The sequence below is a fragment of the Amborella trichopoda genome, chromosome 1 (assembly GCF_054954075.1).
Source record: "Amborella trichopoda isolate Santa Cruz 75 chromosome 1, AtrichopodaSantaCruz75HAP2 v2.0, whole genome shotgun sequence".
NCBI classification, from domain to species: domain Eukaryota; kingdom Viridiplantae; phylum Streptophyta; class Magnoliopsida; order Amborellales; family Amborellaceae; genus Amborella; species Amborella trichopoda.
This window is the reverse complement of record NC_142336.1, coordinates 33430085-33453775: the sequence shown is the minus strand read 5'-3', so window position 1 is coordinate 33453775 and position 23691 is coordinate 33430085. Positions and strand designations below refer to the sequence as shown.

At 33.8% G+C, this 23691-nt stretch overlaps 1 protein-coding gene across 1 annotated transcript; it reads left to right on the top strand.

Moving 5' to 3' along the window:
• Positions 1–8421: 8421 nt before the first annotated feature.
• On the top strand, positions 8422–9666 carry MIZ1 (MIZU-KUSSEI-like protein (Protein of unknown function, DUF617)). Its single transcript, XM_006843445.4, has one exon. It carries the CDS (start codon positions 8619–8621, stop codon positions 9381–9383), a length of 765 nt encoding a protein of 254 aa, XP_006843508.1. The 5' UTR covers positions 8422–8618; the 3' UTR covers positions 9384–9666.
• Positions 9667–23691: the final 14025 nt, after the last annotated feature.

Sequence of the window (23691 nt, the reverse complement as noted above, 5' to 3'; positions counted from 1 at the left end):
TCGTTCATCATATTTTTTTTTTTTTACAAGAAAAATGCTTCATAATGTAAGCATTCCTTGGTCGATATTAAAGGAAAAGTTTGAAAAAGAAAGAATCAACAATTCACTTTCTTCGTCTCTTCTGTATGGTGAAAGACAAAAATTCAAGTATGGAGTACAGGTACCCAAGTTTTAATCCATGCAACCTTAAAAATGTAGGACTACAGATACACCTAAAAAATCCATCGAAAAAAGTTGTTTTAATGTTGAAAAAACATCTAATTGATCATCTCAACATCGAGATGTCGAGATGTATGGATATGAAAGAAAAAAAATATTTTGAGTCCCATAAATAGTACATCTTACACTACATTATCTAGACCATCTATTTTTAAGATTTTCATATGTTTATAGATCTGTTTGATTTTAACCATTTTTGGGATTTAAAATTTTATAATTATATATGAAAATAACTTTTGAGATAATCCTAAAAATTTTTCCAACAAAATTACATGTTATGATAAAATTAGAGGTGCTTCTTAATTGGATTGTTTAAGGCTGCAAACTTATACAAACCACACCCTTTATTTTTTCAAGTGGTATGGGTGGACTGCTAAAAACACCGGTGGCCATTCTAGCCCAAATATACAATAAGACCATTTAGCTTTGATATTGGCAATTACAATTACTTATACATCCCAGGTGACATAGGTAGTCACAATTACTTATTCATGGAAAATGGTTTGATAGGCCTGTAGCCCAATTAAAATAAGTAAAGCCTGACGTCATAACTCATCCAAAATTGCAATTCAAGTGTTGAAAAATATTTAAATCAATTATCTCAACTTGAACAATTATGGTTGTGTAAAAAAAAAAAGGATTTCAAATTTTAAAGATGGTGTATACTGCAACAAATCATCTAGACCATCCATTTCGCCATAGAAATAAGTGTTCACAGATCTTCAAAATCTGTACTATTTTTTTAGTTTCAAATTTTATTATCGGTGTTGAAAATTAATTTTAGAACCATGAAGGTTTCTGACGCCGAAAGGCCTTTCCGGATGAGAATTTGAGGTGAGGCTTTTATTTTATTTTCATAAAGCCTAGGCCCTATAGAAACTTCATCCCTTATTCATTGGATGTGAAATCTTATAGCTAGGGTATGCCACAAACTTCGAAAAAAAAATTTCAAACTTTGAATTTGGATGATAGAACCCAATTCGCATGCAATGGTCACGATTAATTATGGTCAACTTATACCAAAGGTAAATAGTCTCAATGTATATTTTTCCATTTTTGAAACATTGGGTATGTACGACCGATTGAGCCTACTACGATATGCATGTATTTATGTAAAAACATCAACTTTGTACTCCTATGGCTTTTTGGGTGATAATAAAGTTTATTCAGGATATATATAGTAGGACCGTTTCTATGAGCCACCCGACTCACACGTACACATGCGTGCTACCTTTAAAATTTATTTTAAAGATAGATTTTTTATTTATATTTTTAGGGATTTATGATGTAGGCCAAGATGATTATGAATATAAAAACAAATAAATTTTAAAAAATCTATAGTATTATTATGTTAGTTGTTTGGCATTGACCTTGTAATATAAATTTAATTATTCAAGTATTTTTGGTAATTTTTAGTTTGTTTTAGCTATTTACTAAAGGAAATAGCTAAACAATGAAATTAGAGCCCACCTCAAAAATTTCACTAGAAGATGTTGTTTTGATGCCCAAATATCTTCAAATCAATCATCTCGACATCAAGATGCATCGACATGAGAAAAAAAAAATGTATTTCAAGGTTTGAAAATAGTGCATCTTGTAACGCATATTTGGACCGTCAATTTTAAAGATTTTCAAGTTTTCATAGATCTGCTTGATCTACACTATTTTGGAAGCTTTAAATTTTATAATTAAAGATGAAAAGGCTATCACAAAGATTTCCAGTATTGAAATCACATTTCTCAATACTATTTGAAGGTGCGCTTTACTTTGATTGTTTAGAGCCTCAGCTCTATGCAAACCGCACAACCGCACCATTTACTAAAAAGGTGCAGTTTGTATAAGTTTGTATAAGGTCGAGGCTCTAAACAATAAAAAAAAAGCATATATTCAAAGAGCATCGAGAAATGTGATCTCAATACTGGAAATCTTTGTGATAGCCTTAAAATATATTTTCATATCTAATTATAAAATTTAAAGCTTCAAAAATAGTGAAGATTGAGCTGATCTATGAAAACTTGAAAATCTTCAAAATTAACCATCCAAAAAAACATACAAAATATAATATTTTCAAAACTTGAAATCCATTTTTTTTCTCCTGTCCATGCATCCTGAGGTTGCGATGAATTAATTTAAGGATATTTGGGCATCAAAACAACCTCTTTTAGTGAAATTTTTGAGGTGCTCCCTAATTTGATTGTTTAGAGTCTCGCACACTTATTTAAACTTTTTCCTTACGGAAAAACATATGACTTTTAGTAAATTACATTGAATAAAGTACAAGCTGTTTCCAAAAAATATAAACTTATATGTAAAATTACGAATAAGTTTATGTCTAATAATTTTATAATTAGACACCGCCAAATAACTGATAATTTATTATCATGATTAATTTTATTATAACAGCGAATCTATGTATACATTCAAACACGGCTTAAAAACAACACATACCTTAAAATCGCTGGAAAAAACAGTTTATACGTAGCATCAACTTTGTACTAAAGATATAAGATGCACCTCTAAAACCACCGGGCAAACTTGTTTTGACGCCAATATATGATTAAAATATGGGTGGTTTGTATAGAGCCGATGCTCTACATAATCAAAGCAATGAAGTGCACCTGTAGTGTCGAGAAATATGGTTTCAACATTGGAAATCTTTGTGATAGCTTTAAAATATATTTTTATTTTTAATTATAAAATTTAAAGCTTATAAACTAGTGTAGATCCAATAGATCTATAAAAACTTGAAAATCTTGAAAATCATCAGTCTAATAACGCATTACGAGATGCACTATATCCAAAACTTGAAATCTATATTTTTTTCATGTTCATGTATCTTGATGTCGAAGCATCAAAATAATCTCTTTTATTAAAATTTTTGAGGTTGGTTCAAATTTGATTGTTTAGAGCCTCAATTCTATATAAATTTTTGTCATAAAATATTCGCAGCTTTGAGGTTTATTGCTATGTTTGTTACATTGCAATTTTAGATTTGAAAACGAGCTGGCGATTCAACTCGACCTCATTTTTTCCCTTTTAGAAATCACACGTCCTATAGTTTTTGCTTGATGAATAAAAAAATGAGATCTGTTCACAACCAGTTAAATGTCGCATATAAATGTTTCTCACATAATACCCGTTGAACCTAAATTAAATTATTATTTCAAAACTCAATATGATGACGTCGCTCTTATTATAAGAGTTCGGGACCGCCCCTCCCAAATTTATTTGGTTTATATGACGCCACCCACATATATAGTATTGTGACCCCTAGTATGAGCCATCAGATCTAAGTAGACGATTAAAATGGCTTGAGTCACAGTGTTATCAATTGGTTTTTAACTGTCAGATCTTGATCAGATAATTTAGAGTTTTTTATTTTAATTTTTATTTTATAAATTATTTTAAAGCAAAATTTGGGACATGTATAGATCTGACAAGGTCACATATGAGAACATAAAATATTTTTTATGATGAAAATTATTATAATACCCCTGAAAATTTATAAGGCCATTTTTCGTCATTTATTTTTACAGATTTATTTTATCCAGGTTCGCCCTAATTTTATGATGGGATACCAAAAATTTCATCCAAAAATATTTTGTAGAAAAAAAAAGGAAAATAAAATAGTGTTTAGCATGACATTGGGGTATGAACGATCATAGTTGCTTGATTTAGATCGAACGGCTAAGAAATGGGGCACAAATAACTTATATGTTGTTGGGGCCGTATAGAAACATTCATGTTTTAATATAGAAAAATGTCTATTAAGGTTTCAACCTTAGAAGGTGCACCTCATAAATCCATCAAAAAAAAGTCGTTTTGTTATTGAAAAATCCTTAAATGGATCATCTCAACTTCGTTAAGTATGTATATAGAAGAAACAATGATTTCAAGTTTTAAAAATAGTACATTATGTAACACATTATCTAGACCATCATTTTTTAATATTTTTTGAGTGTTCATAGATCGCAGTAACCAAAAATCTATTTTTAATGAGATTTTGGGCACATCTTACGGTGATTGTTTAAGGTTGACACCTTGTAGAAACCTCATCCTTTCGCATACAATGCCAAAAGCCGCGTTATATTTGAAACCAATTGTCACTTTCTTTTTCATTGTAAAACTCGGTATATCGGTGACTCGTTTACAGACTGCTCAAGCCTTTTGGACAATATTTTTAATTTTTTGGTGTGAAAAATACAGGGCGCTAATGTTAGGGGTTGCAACGGGTAGAGTCTAGTTAAGTCGGTGTCGACCCCGACCTAGATTTGGGTACAGAAATTAAAAAATAAAAAAAGAAAATTTCGTATAGAACCTTAATTCTTCATATTATGTCATGGTAGACCCTCTTTTCATTTTTTTTTCAAACGGTATAAGCAAACTCCTAAAGATTTCATCATACCCCTTCATCTCTTATCTCACTTTTTTATTGACTTTTGATCATAAAAATTAGCTCAAAAAAATCTTTTTATATATCATTTCAACCCAAAAAAATTTTTAATGAGTGGAAAGGGAAAAGAGGGTTAAAAAAGTTTTTGGTATGAAATGGTATAAAAATATTTGTTGAGGCTAATTTTTATGGTCAAAAGTCAATAAAAGAGGGAGATAAGAGATGAGGGGGTACGGTGAAATCTTTAAGAGTTTTTTTATGCCACTTGAAAAAAAAACAGATGGAAGGTCTATCATAAAATAATGTGAAGAATTAGGGTTCTATACGAAATTCTCTCCAATAAAAAATTATTTTATATATTATTATACTTTATGTTGGGTTGGATCTGATCCAATAGGGTTTATGCCGGACCCAGATGTTGACCTAACTCGGCTCGAGTCCAAGTCATTTAGACCCAGACCTGACCCGCCAAGTCCAAAACATATACTCAATCCTTGACCCGCCAAGTCCAAAACATATACTCAGTCCTTGACCGAGTTCGGGTCAACCCATTGGGTCGGTGGATTGACTTGCCCATTGCCATCCCTAGGTACATTTCCATTAGATTGTCAGGAACACCCACAGGACGTTTTACCCTTGCTATAGGCCACTTATTCTCATCATAAAACCGGATTTTGGATCTAAGAATTTAGATTTTTGAGAATCTCTTCTATGGTGAATAAGAATATCAAAGGATCCAGTTTCTAGGCGAATCTCTTCTATGGTGAATAAGAATATCAAAGGATCCAGTTTCTAGGCGGCCAAGCTCGCATATTTAGAAATACAGGGCTATTAATAAATCTGTTTTTGAGATGGATTTTTTAACTTAATTTTTAAGGACATGTCATCTCTAACATGGAGATTAGAATATGAAAATATAAGTACATTTTAAAAACAATAAATAATAATTGTAGTAAAAAAATATTTGGACCGTTAGTTTCCATTGTTTTTAGATGGAACACCTACTTGCATGGATGCTTTACACTTTTTGGACCGTATATGTAGTCATGAAGTCTAGCCCGCATGAAACAATTTTTCATATCAAATGGGAAAAGTTTGTATAGAGCCGAGGCTCTAAATAATCAAATTAGAGCCCAACTCAAAATTTTCACTAGAAGTGGTCATTTTGATATCCAAATATCTTCAAATTAATTATCCATCATCAAGATGCATGTACACAAAAAAAAAAAAAAAAAATTCAAGTTTTGGAAATAGTGCATCAATTTTTAAGATTTTCAAGTTTTCATAGATATGCTCGATCTATTCTATTTTTAAAGCTTTAAATTTTATAATTAGAGATGAAAATATATTTTAAGGCTATCACAAAGATTTTCAGTATTGGGACCACATTTCTCGATACTATTCAAAGGTGTGATCTAATTTGATTGTTTAGAGCCTCAGCTCTATACAAACCGCAACCATAAATTTTTGAACTAAAAAATAAGGGAAATGTTTCTACACTTCCCCTACAACACAGAAGATATATGCTTCCCTTACTATCCAGCTGTCCAATTTTGATCAAGAGGGTCACTCACCGTTTGATTTTAGATCTGACGTCTCAAAGTATTTCATTTTTAGTTTTTTCTATACAAATTGTATGAATATGAAATTTGGTACATACCATCTCCTCATTGGGCCACACCTATAAAAAATATTTAAATTAATATTTCGATAAAATATAATGACCAAAATATCTCTTGAAATTTTCAAGGGTATTTTAGTCATTTTATTTTATTGAAAATATTTTTTTTATATTTTTTACTAGTGCAAGTTTAATAGAGGATTGGACATCCAAAATTTGGTGTCAAAATAGCTTATAAAAAAAAGTTAAAAATAAAATACTATAAAGATATGGCATTGTGATTGGGACAATCTTAACCCTCCATTTAGAATGGACGATTGGATAAGGAGAAATACATAAATTTTATGCTACAGGGGAAGTATAGAAAGCTTGGCCAAAAAATAGTACCTTTGGATGTGTTTTTAGCACCGCCTATTTTAGGTTTTGGTGGGGACTACCATTTTTCCACTTCTATCTTCGAGGTGGATGTTTGATGGACTAGGGCACCCTTGTACATAATTACATCCCTCGATGGAACACTTGTCCTTTACACTAAAACCAGGACTCGGATCCTTGATCGGACCTCGCCGATCCTTTGATGACAAAAGAATATTGAAAGAATAGAAAGTCAAAAATAAATCAGGTGAGAATCATGTGATTTTTTCACTTGATCGCTGATTTTTCTTAGAGAATCGCCCAGTTATCTTGATATGTGAATTTGTACTATTGAAGTCTATCTCTCGTGGAATTCATTCCGAATTTTTTATTAATTTTTAGTAAAAAAAAAAAGTAGTTTGCGGGTTAGGGGACATATTTCTAGAACAGTGCCCTAACATCCATATTAGAAATGGATGTTAGAAATAAAAAGACAATAGCCACATAAAAATATGGGATTATCTACAAAGAGTATTTATTTTTTGTACATACAAGTTACAATCATTCTCACTCATTAGATGTCAAATTGGATGGTTTGGAGTGAGTCATGAAACATGCAAATTTTCTTTTGTGAAACTTGGTGTCTATTCAATGACACTTTAACAACCAACTATTTTGTAATTTAAAGAACAAGAACGATTGTGACCTCCATATACAAATGATAAATGATCTCTTTGTAGACAATCCCTAAAAATATAATATAGTGTTAAAACTTTGTTAAAAGATTTTTATTTTTAAGATTTATTTTTTCCAGTTTCATGCCTGTCATGATTCAAATTTGAACAATTGTTTCATGTGGGTTAGGAATCATTTCCATGATGGATGCAAATAGGTGGTCCATTTAAAAAACAATTGTAAATAACGGTCCTAATGTTTTCTTAATATAATAATTATTTCTAATTTTCAATAATTTTTTTTGATATTCATATCTCCATGTTACAGAGTTTATATTCTCTAAAAATTAAGAGCAAATTATATTTAAAAGATATATCAATATTTATGGACAATGATTTCATGCAACTATTGTGTAGTAATATGATGCAACAACTTTAAAAAACCATCTTATGGCCATTTGTTTAATCCAAAATTTGAAATATACACTCTTTTCGTTCTAATTAACAATCACAAAAACGAAGAAAATTGAAAACATAACCTAGAAAGTATTTTTTTTAACCCAATTAATATAGCCGTTCATTTTAGTGAGATGCTTAGATCTAGGCCTGAGAAGGATTTTTTCATTTCCAATTTGTTTGGATGGCTTTATTATCATTAGATGAACAATGTTAAAAAATAAAAAAAAAATGATTTTGAGTTTATAAAGGCTAAGATCTTGAAATTCACAAAATGAATGGTCGAGATTCATTTTTGGAAGGGACTCATTTTGACCATATCTAAAGTTCAATAACTTTTTTTTTTTTTGAGGGATTGATTGTTAAGTTGAAGAGAGTATGTGTGTAAAATTTAAGGTCATACAAATACCACAAACATGATTTTCTATAAACATCCTTGCATTATACTATGATACAACTATTGCATTGGATCATTACTCTATATTTTATTGCCAAGCCCACACTCTTCTACATTATACAGACCGCATGCTAAGCGAGTCCTTCAGATTTTTTTATGCCTGAAAATATTGAATAAACAAATCTCCCTCTAAAATTAAATTTGGAGAGAGGACTCGTTCAAATAGATGCGTCGACCCACTTACAGAAACCTTGTCATCCAGAGAAGATGCAGTGAGGGTAAAGTCGCATGGAAGAAACCGACCCCACATCCACTGTTTAAATGCGTTTGAGCATCCACACCATAAATTAAATCAAATCAAAATCATTTCTCACTTCAAAACAAAACAAAACAAAACAAAAGCAAAATACCCCCCCTTTATTTCCTTCATCACAACTCTATAAGCAAAATAAATCATCATCGGAGTCAGTACATCTCCAATTCCTCCTCCTCTTCCCTGAGGTCATGTCGCCGGAATCCCCCCGCCTTCGCCACAGCTCCAGCTTAGGTGCAGGCAGCCGCAAGACGCCCACCGCCCCCGCCCCGGTCCGCACCACCTCCGACCCCACCCTCGTGCGTGGCCACGCCGCCCTCCTCCCCAATCGCGGCCATGGCGGCGGCCGCAGCCGAGCCATGACCCTGACCTCATCACTCCGTTGCCTGGTCTCACGACTCTTTCTCCCCCTCCCCACAATCTCCATGGCCTGTCGATTCGCCCGCGTGCCTGCCCCCTGCGACCTAGGCCGCCGCGTCACCGGCACGCTCTTCGGGCACCGCAAGGGCCACGTGACCTTCTCGGTTCAGGCGAGCCCCAGCGCGGAACCCGCCCTACTGCTCGAGCTGGCCGTTCCCACCTCCGGGCTCGTCAAGGAGATGGGCTCCGGGCTGGTGCGCATTGCTCTCGAGTGCGGGCGCGTCCACAGCTCGCCGAGGTCTCTGTTTGATGAGCCGGTGTGGAGCATGTATTGCAACGGGAGGAAGGCGGGGTACGCGGTGGCGAGGGCGTGCAGCGAAGGGGACTGGAGGGTTTTGAGTGCGGTGAAGGCCGTTTCAGTAGGTGCAGGGGTGTTGCCTCCTCCGCCATCTCCTTCGAATGAGGGGGAGGAGGTGATGTATATGAGAGCCCGGTTTGAGAGGGTGGTAGGGAGCAGGGATTCTGAGGCCTTTTATATGGTCAGCCCAGATGGCAACGGTGGTCCGGAGCTTAGCATCTTTCTGCTCCGGATATGAGCACAGCGATTGCTCCATGCTGCTCTCTCTCACAGTGATGTAATCCTCTCTAAAAACCCTTTCTTCATTCTCGCCATGAAATTTAACGTTAGCTTCCCACTAACCCAAGAATTCCACTCTCTCTGTAACTTTATTTGAAACATTTATATTTTGATAAAATGACAGAGTGAAGACTGACTGAAAATGGGAGAGGGAGGGACTGTAAATAGGTTCTGTGGCGAGCAGCATATTCCACTGTAATAATATTTTGTTTTGAATGAGTAATGGAACCCTAATTTTTATCTCCCTGCGTTCAAAATCCATGAGAAGGTAAAGTTTGTTTGGTTGTGTGGAAAGGGGAGTGCGGAACTGTGTTTGTTTGGATCGAGGTGGTGCAGCTCCTCTTTATTAAATTGCGGAGGGCAGCAATGATGAAAGCAAGTGTTATGGTTGGGACACGGGGGGTGTCTGCTTACTTTTGAAGAGCCCTCTCTCCCTTTCGATTAATTTAAATTTAAAGTATGACGGATTATTTTTGTTTTTTCCTTTTTTGGCTCTTTACGTAGTTGACTTAAAATATATAACTACAATCGGACCGTCGGGCCACGTATGGCTCCTTAAAGGGCCAAGTCAAGCCAGGTGGCCCTGCCGGCCCTAAAAAACTAGGGCTTGGGACAGGTTTGGCCCAGATCGGTCCGATCTGGTACTTATTTTTTTATTTTTTTGTTTTATTTTTCATTAATTTTATTTAGCTCGGCCTTGGGGCGTAGACCGGCTTGGACCGCCCATCAAGGTAACAGGGCTGGGCGTGGCCCGACCCAGCTCGGCCCATTACCAGCCTTTAATCGGCCTTGCCCTCGGCCTCGTTCTATTTGTGACAGGCATGACCTACTGGATTCAAACGTATTCAAAAAGAAGAAAAAGAAAGGAAACATGTTTGGTGCCTGATTAATAAGACAATAAGGAAAACACAGGACACTATCATGGGCTTAGCCTTAGCTCACAACTTCAGGCAGATTTTGGAGCTAGAATAATTTACAAATTGATCATTTGTACCAAGACAAACAACTTTCACGCTTTAAAAATAGTTTATTTTATAAGACATTTTGGATAATCCATACATGTTTATTAGACCAACTTGATGTTCGTATTTTTAGTTTTGTAAAATATTTGTATGTATTTCAAAATAAAATAGTATTTTGTGTGGTTTTTCAAAAGTTTTATTTTGTAGAGAGAGAATGGTGTGGAGTTTTAGTCTCACGTTAAAGAGGAGAGTGTGGTATTTAAGTGTGATAATTCTTAAGCTTTATACTTTTAGAACAAATGTGAGAATGATGGTGCATATGCATAACACACGAAGCATGTGTGGGTGCAGAGACGCTCGATGACATACTTTGTACTTAGGTGCCCCTCATCCAAGCACCTGTACATGTTGGTCTCGAGGCTCGATATCTTTATAGGAGTGTGGCACGTGTGGGAATCCAGCACATGTGCAGGTTGGTCTCCAGGGTCGATATCTTTATACAAGTATGGCACATGTGGCAATCTAACGGTCTTTAGTTGTTGAGACAATAAATTTGCTACCTCTTAGATTTCTATATGATTAGTCTTCTTCCGGTTTTATAGAAAATAGAATACACACCATTCTCCATACGAATTTTCAAAATGATACTGTACTCATCTATATCTCTACTCATTTTTTGACTTTTTCTCTAATATATAAGACTCTGGTGCTCTACACAATAAACTTTTGGTTCGGGTGCATAGAACTTAGAAGTACAAGAAAAGACTTTTTGTTGTCTGTATGTTGATGACAAATTGTCATTTTTTATGCAAACCATTTACGGCTTTGAAAGGGGACAAATATCATCTTGAAAGCACTCTTTCTCTGGAAAAAAAAATTATTATTTCTTGAAAAGTGGAATGTTATGTTTTGAAAGCTTTAAATAAGTTATGAATATTGTGTTTTAAATAAGTTATGAGTACTATGTTTGATAATATGTTACAAGGTTTAAAAAATCAGTACTATGTTTGATAACATGTTGTAAGGTTTAAAAAATCATCGACTGGGCTATGACGGATCCCGTCAATAAACGGGGCTCGCTGATTTTGCGATACAAATTCGGTACGCTGACATCATGGAACCACGATTTGCTACATTAACTCGCTGCGATGACGTATGGATCGGTGTGACGTCACGGATCCGGTTTGCAACGTCCTTTTTGTCTTTTTTTTTTTTTTAACCACGTTTTTTTATTATTTTATTACAGACAGTCATCTTTATCTTTTTTGTGAATTGCCTTTTTTTATTATTTAATTTTGAAATGCTAAAAATTATTTTTACCAAAAAGGCCCCACAAAATAAACGATGCGGAACAAATAGCCTGCAAAAGAATTTATTCACGCAAAGAGCGTTTAAGGCTATGCAATATGAGCGCCTGCAGGTTTAAGACCGTACTTATCCAAAAAAAAAAAGCGTTTAAGACTTTGCAATAAAAAATGAGCGTGTTTAAAGCTTTTATAGCGGACCTTAACACGCTCAAAGTGGGATGGCAAATTTTTAAACCTTGGTGTACGCTAATTAAGCTTTTTTAGCATATGGTACATTAATTAAATTTAGGAAAAATTTTGTATAGAACTCTAATTTTTCATATTATTTTATGTAGATCATCTCTCTGTTTTTCTTTCAAGCGGTATAAAGAAATTTCTAAGGATTTACCATATCCCCTTATCTCTTATCTCACTCTTTTATTCACTTTTGACCATAAAAATTAGTCCTAAAAAATCTTTTTATACAATTTCATCTCTAAAATTTTTTTAACCATTTTTTTTTTCCTTTCCACCCATTTAAAAAGTTTTTGGGTTGAAATGGTATAAAAAGATTTGTTGAGACCAATTTTTATGATCAAAAGTCAATAAAAAAGGGTGATAAGAGATAGGGGGTATGGTAAAATCTTTAGGGGTTTTTTTAAACCGCTTGAAAGAAAAACCGAAGGAGGGTCTACCATGAAATAATACGTGGAATTAGGGTTTTATATGAAATTTTCCCTTAAATTTATCATATGGTAGACTAATTAATTAAATAACTAATATGGAAACCATATGGTAGGTTTTATTACTATATTATTATTATTGTTATTGTTATTGTTATTATTATTTTGTAGCTGTTGCATGTTCTCGAGAGGTATTTTTCTATAAATAAATTGATATCTTTATTTTTCATTTTTTCGGATAAAATTTTTTTTTTTAATATCATAACATTAAAATTTATTGGGGTTTTATTTTTGTTTTTAATCATATGATAATAAGGAAGTGCTTCTAATAGTTTAAATTATTTTGATACAATATTATAATACTATATTATAATTAGTAGTTATACAGACATCCAGACTAAAAAACAACGTCTCAGTATTCAACTATTTTTACAAAGTAATGAAAATACATAATGCGCCACTCCTAATTTCTTTTAGAAACTAAAAGAACATTATTTTTAGATATTTATAGTACTTTCTTGAAAAACATTTGAGACAAAAATAGCGGATTCGGCCGATTCTCCGATCTGATCCAGTAATCCGACGTGAGTATGGGTGAGGCTGATTCGAGTCACCGATCCGGTTTTTTAAACATTCACCTGCTGGAATGTAAAGAAAGTTTTGGGTACTGTGTTTGATAACAAATATATAATAATAATATAAATATAAATATATAATATATAGTTTATATAATGTAATATAATATATAATATAATGTAATAATATATAGTATATACAATGTAATATAATATATGTGATCTTATATTATATATTAATTACATAAATATAATATATGATATTTATATATTATATATAATAGATATACATTATATAGTAGAAATTACGTTAATAAAATTTACAAATATATAATATAATGTAATGTAATGTAATATGATGTAATATAATATAAATATACATTAATAGTATATATAATATAATATAATATATAATATATAATATTAATATATACTAATAATATAAATATATTGTATAATATAAGATATTTATATATAATATAAGATATTTATATATAATATAATATAATATAATATCATATAATATAATATAACGTACAATATTATTATAAATATAAATTTATATATAACATATAATATATTATATATAATAGATATACATTATATAGTACAAATTACAGTAATAAAATATACAAATATATAATATAATGTAATGTAATATGATAATATAAATATCTATTAATAGTATATATTATATAAATTATACGTCCTACATAATATTATATAACACAATATAATATAAATATATACTAATAATATAAATATAAATATATTATATAATATAAGACTTTTCCTAATGTATAATATATTATATATAATAAATATACATTATATAGTACAAATTACAGTAATAAAATATAGAAATATATAATATAATGTAATGTAATGTACTATGATGTAATATAATATAAATATATTATATAATACAAGTATTTATATATTATATATAATATATAATATAATATTATATAATATATTATGTTGTAAATAGTTAATAGTGATCACTAGGAGCACTAATCGACAAAACGTTATGAAAGATTAACTTCCTTTCCCTCCCCCGTGGAACTTAAACTCACCTCATTTAAAAGGGGAAAAGACGATTTCTTAAAAGTTAACTTCTTTTTCTGAGACGTGCTTCCAAATGTAGAACTTCTCATAAATAGGAATGTTTTCTTTTTGAAAAAAATCTTTCATGAAATCAAATATACCCTAAGGGAGTTCGATTAATTTGTTCTTATTTTTTACACCTTTTGCACCCAACCAATTTTCAACAATTCAATATAATATTTCATGGGAGACTGTCATTTGAAAGTCATGAATCATGATTTCAAAAGACTCCAATGCTTTAATATGAACTTTAAAATATGGCAACAAAAGGTACTCTTCTTACCCACTGCTATCAAAATAGCATATACATAGTCACTGAATCTATGCTGAATTCCCCACCATCAACTGAAGATTCTAAAAAATGGATGGAGGATGATTACATCTACAAAATGTCATATTCTCAATGCTTTGGCAGATCCCATATATGATATGTATGCATCATTTGCAATGACGAAAGAGTTATATAAACTTCTTCCTCAAGTATAGGAGTTGCAGCTTGTAGTTAATGAACTTAAAAATTGTGGTACTCAGTTAAATGAATCTTTCAAGTAGGTACTATAATTCCCAAAGCTACCCCGATCTAGGAAAGAACATCAAAAGAAAATGAAGCACAAGAAAGTGGACCTTGATTTGGTACAACTTCAGAGGTCTCTTTGAATTGAAAAAGATAATTGACTTTTTAAAAAAGAAATACGGGAATGTGGAATTTCAAACTAAAGAAAACCTTATTGACCAAAAATCAAATGCTCAAAATAACAATAAGCCTTTCTTTCTTAATGTCCAAAATAATAGTTTTAAGGACCAGAAGTTTAACACCAACAAAAATTAAAGAAAATGTTCATGTTTTGTATGTGAAAAATCAAGACACTATCTAAGAGAATGTCGACACCAAAATGGGTCTAAAAGACCGATAAAACAAGTTAATATGACCACTGATGAGCAATGGTCATAAGAGTAAACATGATTGATAAAAATGATAAATGGTAGGTCGATATCGGTTCTACCATTCATATATCTAATAATAGAGATTTGTTTAAAACCTTTGAACTGGTGGGTGACCGAAATTCAATTTAACTTGGAATTCAGGCTATGGTTAAAAAACTTTTAAGGGTATAATGTCAAGCACATAAAGAGTAAAGGAAAAACTTCTCTCTATTGACTATTATCAACATGTATATATATACAACAAGGGGCAACTTACACCACAAGTTAACTTGAACAATAAGATAATTACTAAAGTAATATTCCTATGAAATATACCTGTGAAAGATATACTTTCTATGATATGATACAAAATAATTACAAGATCTTCAATGGTCTCTACACTTCCCCTCAAACTGAGGTTGGTTGAACAATATCAGTTTGTCAGTGAGATAGTCGTGATGAGCACGGATCATTGCCTTGGTAAAAATATTTGCAAGTTATTGTTGTGAGGCAATATGTGGGAGTGTAACTTCTCCGGCCAGAAATTTTTCACTAATGAAATGACAATCAACTTTTATATGCTTTGTGCGGTAATGGAACACTAGATTAGAGGAAATGCGTATGGCCTTATATTATCAGTATACAATAGCGTAGGAGATCGATGAAGAATATAGAGGTCATGTAAAAGACCTCTCAACCAAGTAATTTCACTGCAAGTTGGGGACATTGCTTGGTATTCGGCTTCTCTAAAAGATTTTGACACAGTTTTTTGTTTCTTACATTTTCATGATATGATAGAGTTTCCAAGAAATATACAACATCCAGTGGTCGAGCGTCGAGTATCTAGATAACCTGCCCAATCCGGACGAGTCATAGTGAGATAAAGGAGACTGTCAACTAGTTGCTTATAAAGAGTAGGATTAGGAAGTTTGTCCCCATCACCATTTCTATATTTGTATCTACTTGTTTATTATTAGATAAGTTGGCCAGTTTGATCAAATCTTTAATGTACTTCTTTTGGTTTAGTATATATTCATTAGAGGAATAATGAATCTCTAGGCCAAGAAATGAAGTCAACACACCCAAATCCTTCATTTTAAATGAGTAACTGAGAAGCTCTTTTAAGTATTGTACATTGTCAAGGTTGTCTCCTTTGATGAGAATATCATCAATATATAGAAGAGGAATTGCTATCCCTGAAAAACAATAGTGGGTAAATAGCGAATAGTCATGAGCACTTTGTTTCAACCCCACATTCAGAATGACATGTCAAAACCATTCAAACCAAGCTCTTGGAGCTTGTTTTAAGCCATACAAGGATTTTTTCAAATGACAAACCATAGACTTGTCATGGCAATACCCAGGATGAGGTCGCATATATACTGTCTCTTTCAACATGAAGACATGCATTCTTCACATCTATCTGAGAGATAGTCCACTGACGAATAACTGAGAGGGCAATTATTGTACGTACAATGGTCATTTTAGCAACTAAAGAAAAGGTCTCGTCATAGTCTATGTCATACTCCTCTTTGTAACCTTGCACAACTAGTCGTGGTTTATATTACTCAATCTCTCTATCAGATTTGAACTTCACAGAAAATACCCATGTACTTTCAATAATAGATGTGTTAGGAGGGCACGGTACAAGATCCTAAGTGTCATTTTCCAACAAGACATTTATTTCTGCATCTATGGCTTCTTTCCAATAAGGCATAGTCAAGGCTTGTTGGTAGGTGGAAGGATTATCAACTGAATCTAAGGGGACAAACAATGATCTAGGAAGCAAACAAAGATCTAGGAATTTGGAAGGAATCTCATCCGTATCAAGAGAAGTAAACAAAACATTAGGTTGTAGTAAAAAATCAAAACCATCAAAGAAAAAACCATATCGATCAGATGGGTGAGTTACACTTGAAGAACGTCGTAACTGGGTACCGTTATTGAAAGAAACAAGATTAGGAGAAAAGGAGGAGGGAAGAGAATAATTTACAGGTAGGGCAGAGGTTTGAGCTTGCTCTAGTTGAGGAGATGGAGGAGGCGTGGATATGTGTTGTTTGCCTCGTTATTGATACACTAAAGGCTGTGAAGATTTATCAGTGGTGTTGGCATATGAAAAATCTGGTAACAAATGAGTAGATGACCCTGTTCATTAAACAATTAAAGAGTAATAAAAAAAAATTTCCAGAAAAATAACATTGCAAGAAACACATACACTATGAGTTGTTGGATCATAACATTGAAATCCCTTTTGGTCAAGACAGTAACCCACAAAACCACAAGTGGCTGCTTGAACAAAATATTTTGTTCTTTCATTTGTACAAAGATGAATAAAACAGACAAAAAAATATGCAAGAGAAAATAATCAGGATGAGCATGAAATAATAAATAATATAGAGATTCTTTATGTAAAATTGAAGAAGGGGCAATAAGAGGGAGTATAGAGGGTATTGAAATAAAAAACAAAAAGGACAAGAAGCAATCGGCGATTGAAAGATATAATATTAAACGCAAAAATAAAAAACCTTTATGAGATACAAAAGCTATTAAAGGACCTTGATTGACCAGAGGAATACCTGATTCATCAAACGAAAAAGGAACTGCGTCAATTAATGAAACTTTGATGTTGCCAAAGAAAATAGTGATCAAGAACCCAACAAAAGGAACTCCAATCCTTCACAAGAATATGAACGGTGACTGAAGAACCAATCAAAGAATAATCGATCTTAGGTAAAATAAACCCAAGCAATGGATGAAACTTATTAGTGATTTCTCTGATACCATGTCAAACATATAAAGAGTAGAGGAAAAACTTCTCTCTATTGTATCAACATACATATATATATATATATATTTCACTCTTCTACTCTCAAATTCTCTTTCACTCTCAAATCTCTCTTAATTTCTATCTTAGCCCCAAACTCTCAAACTCTCTTACAACTCTATTTTAAATCTTTCAATCCTTCTAAATCTCTCAATATCTCTTTCAATTTCTCAATTCTCTTAAATTCTCTTTCAAACTCTCAATTCTCTTAAATTCCCTCTCAAGCTCTCAATTCTATTAAATTCTCTTTCAAGCTCTCTCTCTCTCTCTCTCTCTCTCTCTCTCAAATTTATTAAATCTCAATCTCTCTTTAATCTCTTAAATCTCAAATCTTCTTCCAAACTCTCAACTCTCCCACTCTCAAAATCTTCTCTCAAATTCTCTTCTCTCTCCCAAAATCTCTTACTCTCAATATCTCTTTTCTCCTTCTAACTCTCTAAACTCTCAAACTCTCTTTTTCTCTAAACTTCCAAACTCTCTCAATCTCAAATCATTCTGAATTTCTCTTAAATTCTCAAATCTCTCAAATTTCACTCTCTTAAATCTCTTACTCTCAATTTCTCTTCTCTCTCTCAAAATCTCTTGCTCTCAAATTCTCTTTTTCTCTATCAAACTCTCTAAACTCTCAAATTTTCTTTTCTTTCTCAAACTCTCTCGGCTCTCTCTCTCAATCTCCCAAATCTCTTTTCTTTCTTAAATCTCGCTCCTCAATATTTTATTAATCTCTCTCTCTCTCTCTTACTTTCAACATCTATTAATCTCTCTCTCTCTCTTGTTCTCCAAATTCTCTTAATCTCCTCGCTATTCTTAATCTCTCTCTATCTCTCTTACTCTCAATCTCTCTCTTAAACTCTTAAGTCTCTCAATCGCTCTCTTACCCTCAAATATTTTTCAATCTCTCTTTCTCACCCCAATTTTCTCTTAATCTTTCTTTCTTGCTCTCAAATTTCTTTTTTTGTTTTTAACCTCTCTTTTGTTCTCACTTTCTTTTTATTTCTCTTTCTCCCTCAATTTTTCTTAATCTCTATCTTCTCCTTCTCAATCTCTCTCTCTTCTTCTTTCAAGACCTCCCTCTCGGCCCCTCTTTCTATTCCTTTTCTTACCCTCTTTCTATTCCTTTTCTTACCCTCCATCTTTTATAAACCTTACTCCTTATCTATTAGCCATTCTTTTCTTACCCAAGCCACCCCAAGAAGGCCCTGTTGAGGTTTGCCCTACTTGAGCTTGTCCCACAGTACTAGATCCTCAAAGCATCCTTTGGGGCATTACCCTTGCTTTCTTGCCTCTCGCTTCTTGCCTAAACTACCTCGGAAAGGCTCTGCTGAGGTTCACCTTGCTTGGGCTTATCCTACAGTACTAGATCCTCAAAGCATCCTTCTGGGTATTACCTTTGCTTTCTTACCTCTCTCTTCTTGCCAAAGCCACCTTGGGAAGGCTCTACTGTAGTTCGTCCTGTTTGGGCTTGTTTTACAATACTAGATCCTCAAAGCATCCTCCAACGCATTACTCTTGCTTTCTTACCTCTCTCTTCTTGCTGAAGGCACCTCAAGAAGGCTCTACTAAAGTTCGTCCTGCATGGGTTTGTCCCACAGTACTAGATCCTCAAGGCATCCTCTGAGGCATTGCCCTTCCTTACACCAACATTTTTTCTAAGCCTCTCATCCCTGCCTTCTCTTTTACTCTCTTTTCTTTAATTTCAATCTTATTCTTCTTTGACATGGGTTTGTCCCAGGTCAAACATATAAAGAGCAGAGGAAAAACTTCTCTCTATTGACTAGTATCAACATACATATATATATATATATATATATATATATATATATATATATATATATATTTCACTTTTCTACTCTCAAATTCTCTTTCACTCTCAAATCTCTCTTAATTTCTATCTTAGCCCCAAACTCTCAAACTCTCTTACAACTCTATTTTAAATCTTTTAATCCTTCTAAATCTCTCAATATCTCTTTCAATTTCTCAATTCTCTTAAATTCTCTTTCAAACGCTCAATTCTCTTAAATTCTCTCTCAAGCTCTCAATTCTCTTAAATTCTCTTTCAAGCTCTCTCTCTCTCTCTCTCTCAAATTTATTAAATCTCAATCTCTCTTTAATCTCTTAAATCTCAAATCTTCTTCCAAACTCTCAACTCTCCCACTCTCAAAATCTTCTCTCAAATTCTCTTCTCTCTCCCAAAATCTCTTACTCTCAAATTCTCTTTTCTCCTTCTAACTCTCTAAACTCTCAAACTTTCTTTTTCTCTAAACTTCCAAACTCTCTCAATCTCAAATCATTCTGAATTTCTCTTAAATTCTCAAATCTCTCAAATTTCACTCTCTTAAATCTCTTACTCTCAATTTCTCTTCCCTCTCTCAAAATCTCTTACTCTCAAATTCTTTTTTTCTCTTTCAAACTCTCTAAACTCTCAAATTCCCTTTTCTTTCTCAAACTCTCTCGGCTCTCTCTCTCAAACTCCCAAGTCTCTTTTCTTTCTTAAATCTCGCTCCTCAATATTTATTAATCTCTCTCTCTCTCTTACTTTCAACATCTATTAATCTCTCTCTCTCTTGTTCTCCAAATTCTCTTAATCTCCTCGCTATTCTTAATCTCTCTCTATCTCTCTCTTAAACTCTTAAGTCTCTCTCAATCGCTCTCTTACCCTCAAATCTTTTTCAATCTCTCTTTCTCACCCCAATTTTCTCTTAATCTTTCTTTCTTGCTCTCAAATTTTTTTTTTTGTTTTTAACCTCTCTTTTGTTCTCACTCTCTTTTTATTTCTCTTTCTCCCTCAATTTTTCTTAATCTCTATCTTCTCCTTCTCAATTTCTCTCTCTTCTTCTTTCAAGACCTCCCTCTTGGCCCCTCTTTCTATTCCTTTTCTTACCCTCCATCTTTTATAAACCTTACTCCTTATCTATCAGCTATTCTTTTCTTACCCAAGCCACCCCAGGAAGGCCCTGTTGAGGTTTGCCCTACTTGAGCTTGTCCCACAGTACTAGATCCTCAAAGCATCCTCTGGGGCATTACCCTTGCTTTCTTGCCTCTCGCTTCTTGCCTAAACTACCTCATAAAGGCTCTGTTGAGGTTCACCTTGCTTGGGCTTATCCTACAGTACTAGATCCTCAAAGCATCCTTCTGGGTATTACCTTTGCTTTCTTACCTCTCTCTTCTTGCCAAAGCCACCTTGGGAAGGCTCTACTGTAGTTCGTCCTGTTGGGGCTTGTTTTACAATACTAGATCCTCAAAGCATCCTTCAGCGCATTACTCTTGCTTTCTTACCTCTCTCTTCTTGCTGAAGGCACCTCAAGAAGGCTCTACTAAAGTTCGTCCTGCATGGGTTTGTCCCACAGTACTAGATCCTCAAGGCATCCTCTGAGGCATTGCCCTTCCTTACACCAATATTTTTTGTAAACCTCTCATCCCTGCCTTCTCTTTCACTCTTTTTTTTTTAATTTCAACCTTCTTCTTCTTATTTTTCTCTCTTTCCCCTCTATACCCCTTTCTATTCCTCTCTATTCAATTTCTCTCTTCCTCCCTCTCTGTTCTTCTTCTTCTTCTTAATATTTTTTCTTTTCTTCTGTATTCATCAGTCATTAGGGGGATCTGTTGAGGTTCATCATGTTTGCGCTTGACCCGTAGTATTCGATCCTCAAAGTATCCTCTGGGGCATTCGGACTTCAGTTCGGTGCCTTTCGGTGCTACCTTAGATGTTTCCTAAGGGAGATGGCACCAGAAGGCCGTCAAATTGGGCCTAGTGGCTTCTCTCTCTTTTCTTTATTTAAAACTATCATCCTGCTTCTTATTTTTAGCTTTTCTTTTCTTCTTCTCCTTCTTCTTCCTCTTCTTCTTCTTCTCCCTGCTCTCACCTTATTTCTCTTAAAAATCCCTATCCCTATTCTTCTTCTTCATCTCTTTCGACTCATTACCACCATCACCCTTCCATCACCATCAAGACCCCACTTCAAGGACAAGCTAGGGTTATTAACCCACTATTTAGCCATCTCAGGTGTGTATTTATCAAGGCGCAGTATAAACCAAAGGAGCCAGAGCCGGACCAAGCCGAGGGGCAGGGGGCTTTCCTTTTTTTATCTAAGAGGGCTCACAAGAGTCCCGGCATGGAGCCAGAGCCGAAGCAAGCCAAGAGGCAGGGGGCTTTCCTTTTTTTATCTAAGAGGGCTCACAAGAGTCCGAGCATGTCCACGACTCCAAACCGTGACGAGGTAGGTGCCTGATCCCCTTGCCGCACAAAATCTCCCTCACTGTTGGTAGCCTATCAGCACGTACAAGCACCGTACATCACACGCGTGGGCCTACGACTTTTTGAGGGAGTGATCTCATTCCAGGTCCACCCGGGTCATCGAGATTGAGGCCTAACCTGTAAGATCTAAGTTACTTTTTTAGCTTCAAATTTTCATCGAAAATGGGTTTGATGGCCATTATTAGAAGGTTTTCTGGTGTAAGATTTGACTTTATTTTCTTTTTTTCTTCTTCTTTTTTTGTTAGGCTTTTAAGGTGAGGCCTTAAGTCTTAAACAAAACCTCAATCTTCATTAAAATAAAATTAAACATAAAAAATAAAAATAAGATAAAACATTAGTAGAATGGTAAAACCATCTTACGTTGTTAGTATGTCAATTTCTCAAAAAAAAATTATTATTATCTTTGGACCTTTTCATTTAGCTACCTCGCAACATTGTGTTTAAAAATAAATAAATTGCCTTTGTTTCGGATTTGGAATTCTCAATAACTAATGCCTTTTAGTACTTTTCCCATTTAAGTCACTTGAGCTGAAAGACTTAACTACGATTATGTAGAATTTGCAGTAAGAAAAAAAGTAACAAAAGAGAGATAAAGATCAACAAAACATATACGTGGTTCGATAATGGTGCCCATATCCACGGAAGGTAAACCAGTATCTCCTTCATAGGAATTACTCTGGTTGACCAGAGATTTATAGAGCTACAATTCTTGTCTTTTAGGAAACAAATCTCATTACAATTGTAAACCCACAGCATAAGAAACTCAATATCTTGTAATCCACAAGATAGGAAACTTATTATCTTGTTGCTATAATCTTTAATATCTTGCTACTATAATCTTCAACACTCCCCCTCAGGTTGGTGCGTAGATATCTACGGAGCCTAACTTGGACAGTATCTGATGGAACTTTGTCTTTGCAATAGCTTTGATAACATTTCTGCAAGTTGGTCTTCACTTCACACATAAGGAGTACTAATAATTTTTTACTGGACATTTTCTCTCACAAAGTGACAATCAACATATATATGTACGGTTCTTTTATGAAAACCTAGATTGGAAGCTATATAGGTAGCTGCTCGATTATCACATAACATATCTATTGGATTGACCATTGGGAACCCCATATCTCGAAGTAGTGGTTTTAGCCATATCAATTTACTTGTAGTTGAAGTCATAGCTATATATTCGGCCTTTGCACAAGATCAATCAACTACAATTTTTGTTTTTTTCTCTTTCCAAGTAATTTATGTTTCCTCCAACCAATGTAAAATAGCCAGTAGTAGACTTCTTATTAATTAGACTACCTGCCCAATCAACATCAGAATAATCAATAATATTAGTGTGAATATTCAGTTTCTTCCAAATATCTCTACTAAGTGACAACTTAAAATATCTGAGAATCCTATTGATATCATCTATATAATATGAATCAGGTGCATGCATAAATCTGCTCACAAGGCTAACTGTATACATTATATCTAATCGTGTCAAAGTTAAGTAAATCAATATGCCCATGAGTCTCTAAAAGCGACCCACATCTTCAAGAGATTTTCCATTTGTTGAATTAAGCTTGCAATTAATATCAACATTGGTGTCAACGGGTTTGACTCCGAGTTTTTTAGTTTCTTTCAACTAGTTTAAGACATATTT

Bases quoted from the DNA above. Each gene is read 5' to 3' on its own strand.
- MIZ1 (XM_006843445.4), top strand. From the start codon at position 8,619: ATGTCGCCGGAATCCCCCCGCCTTCGCCACAGCTCCAGCTTAGGTGCA.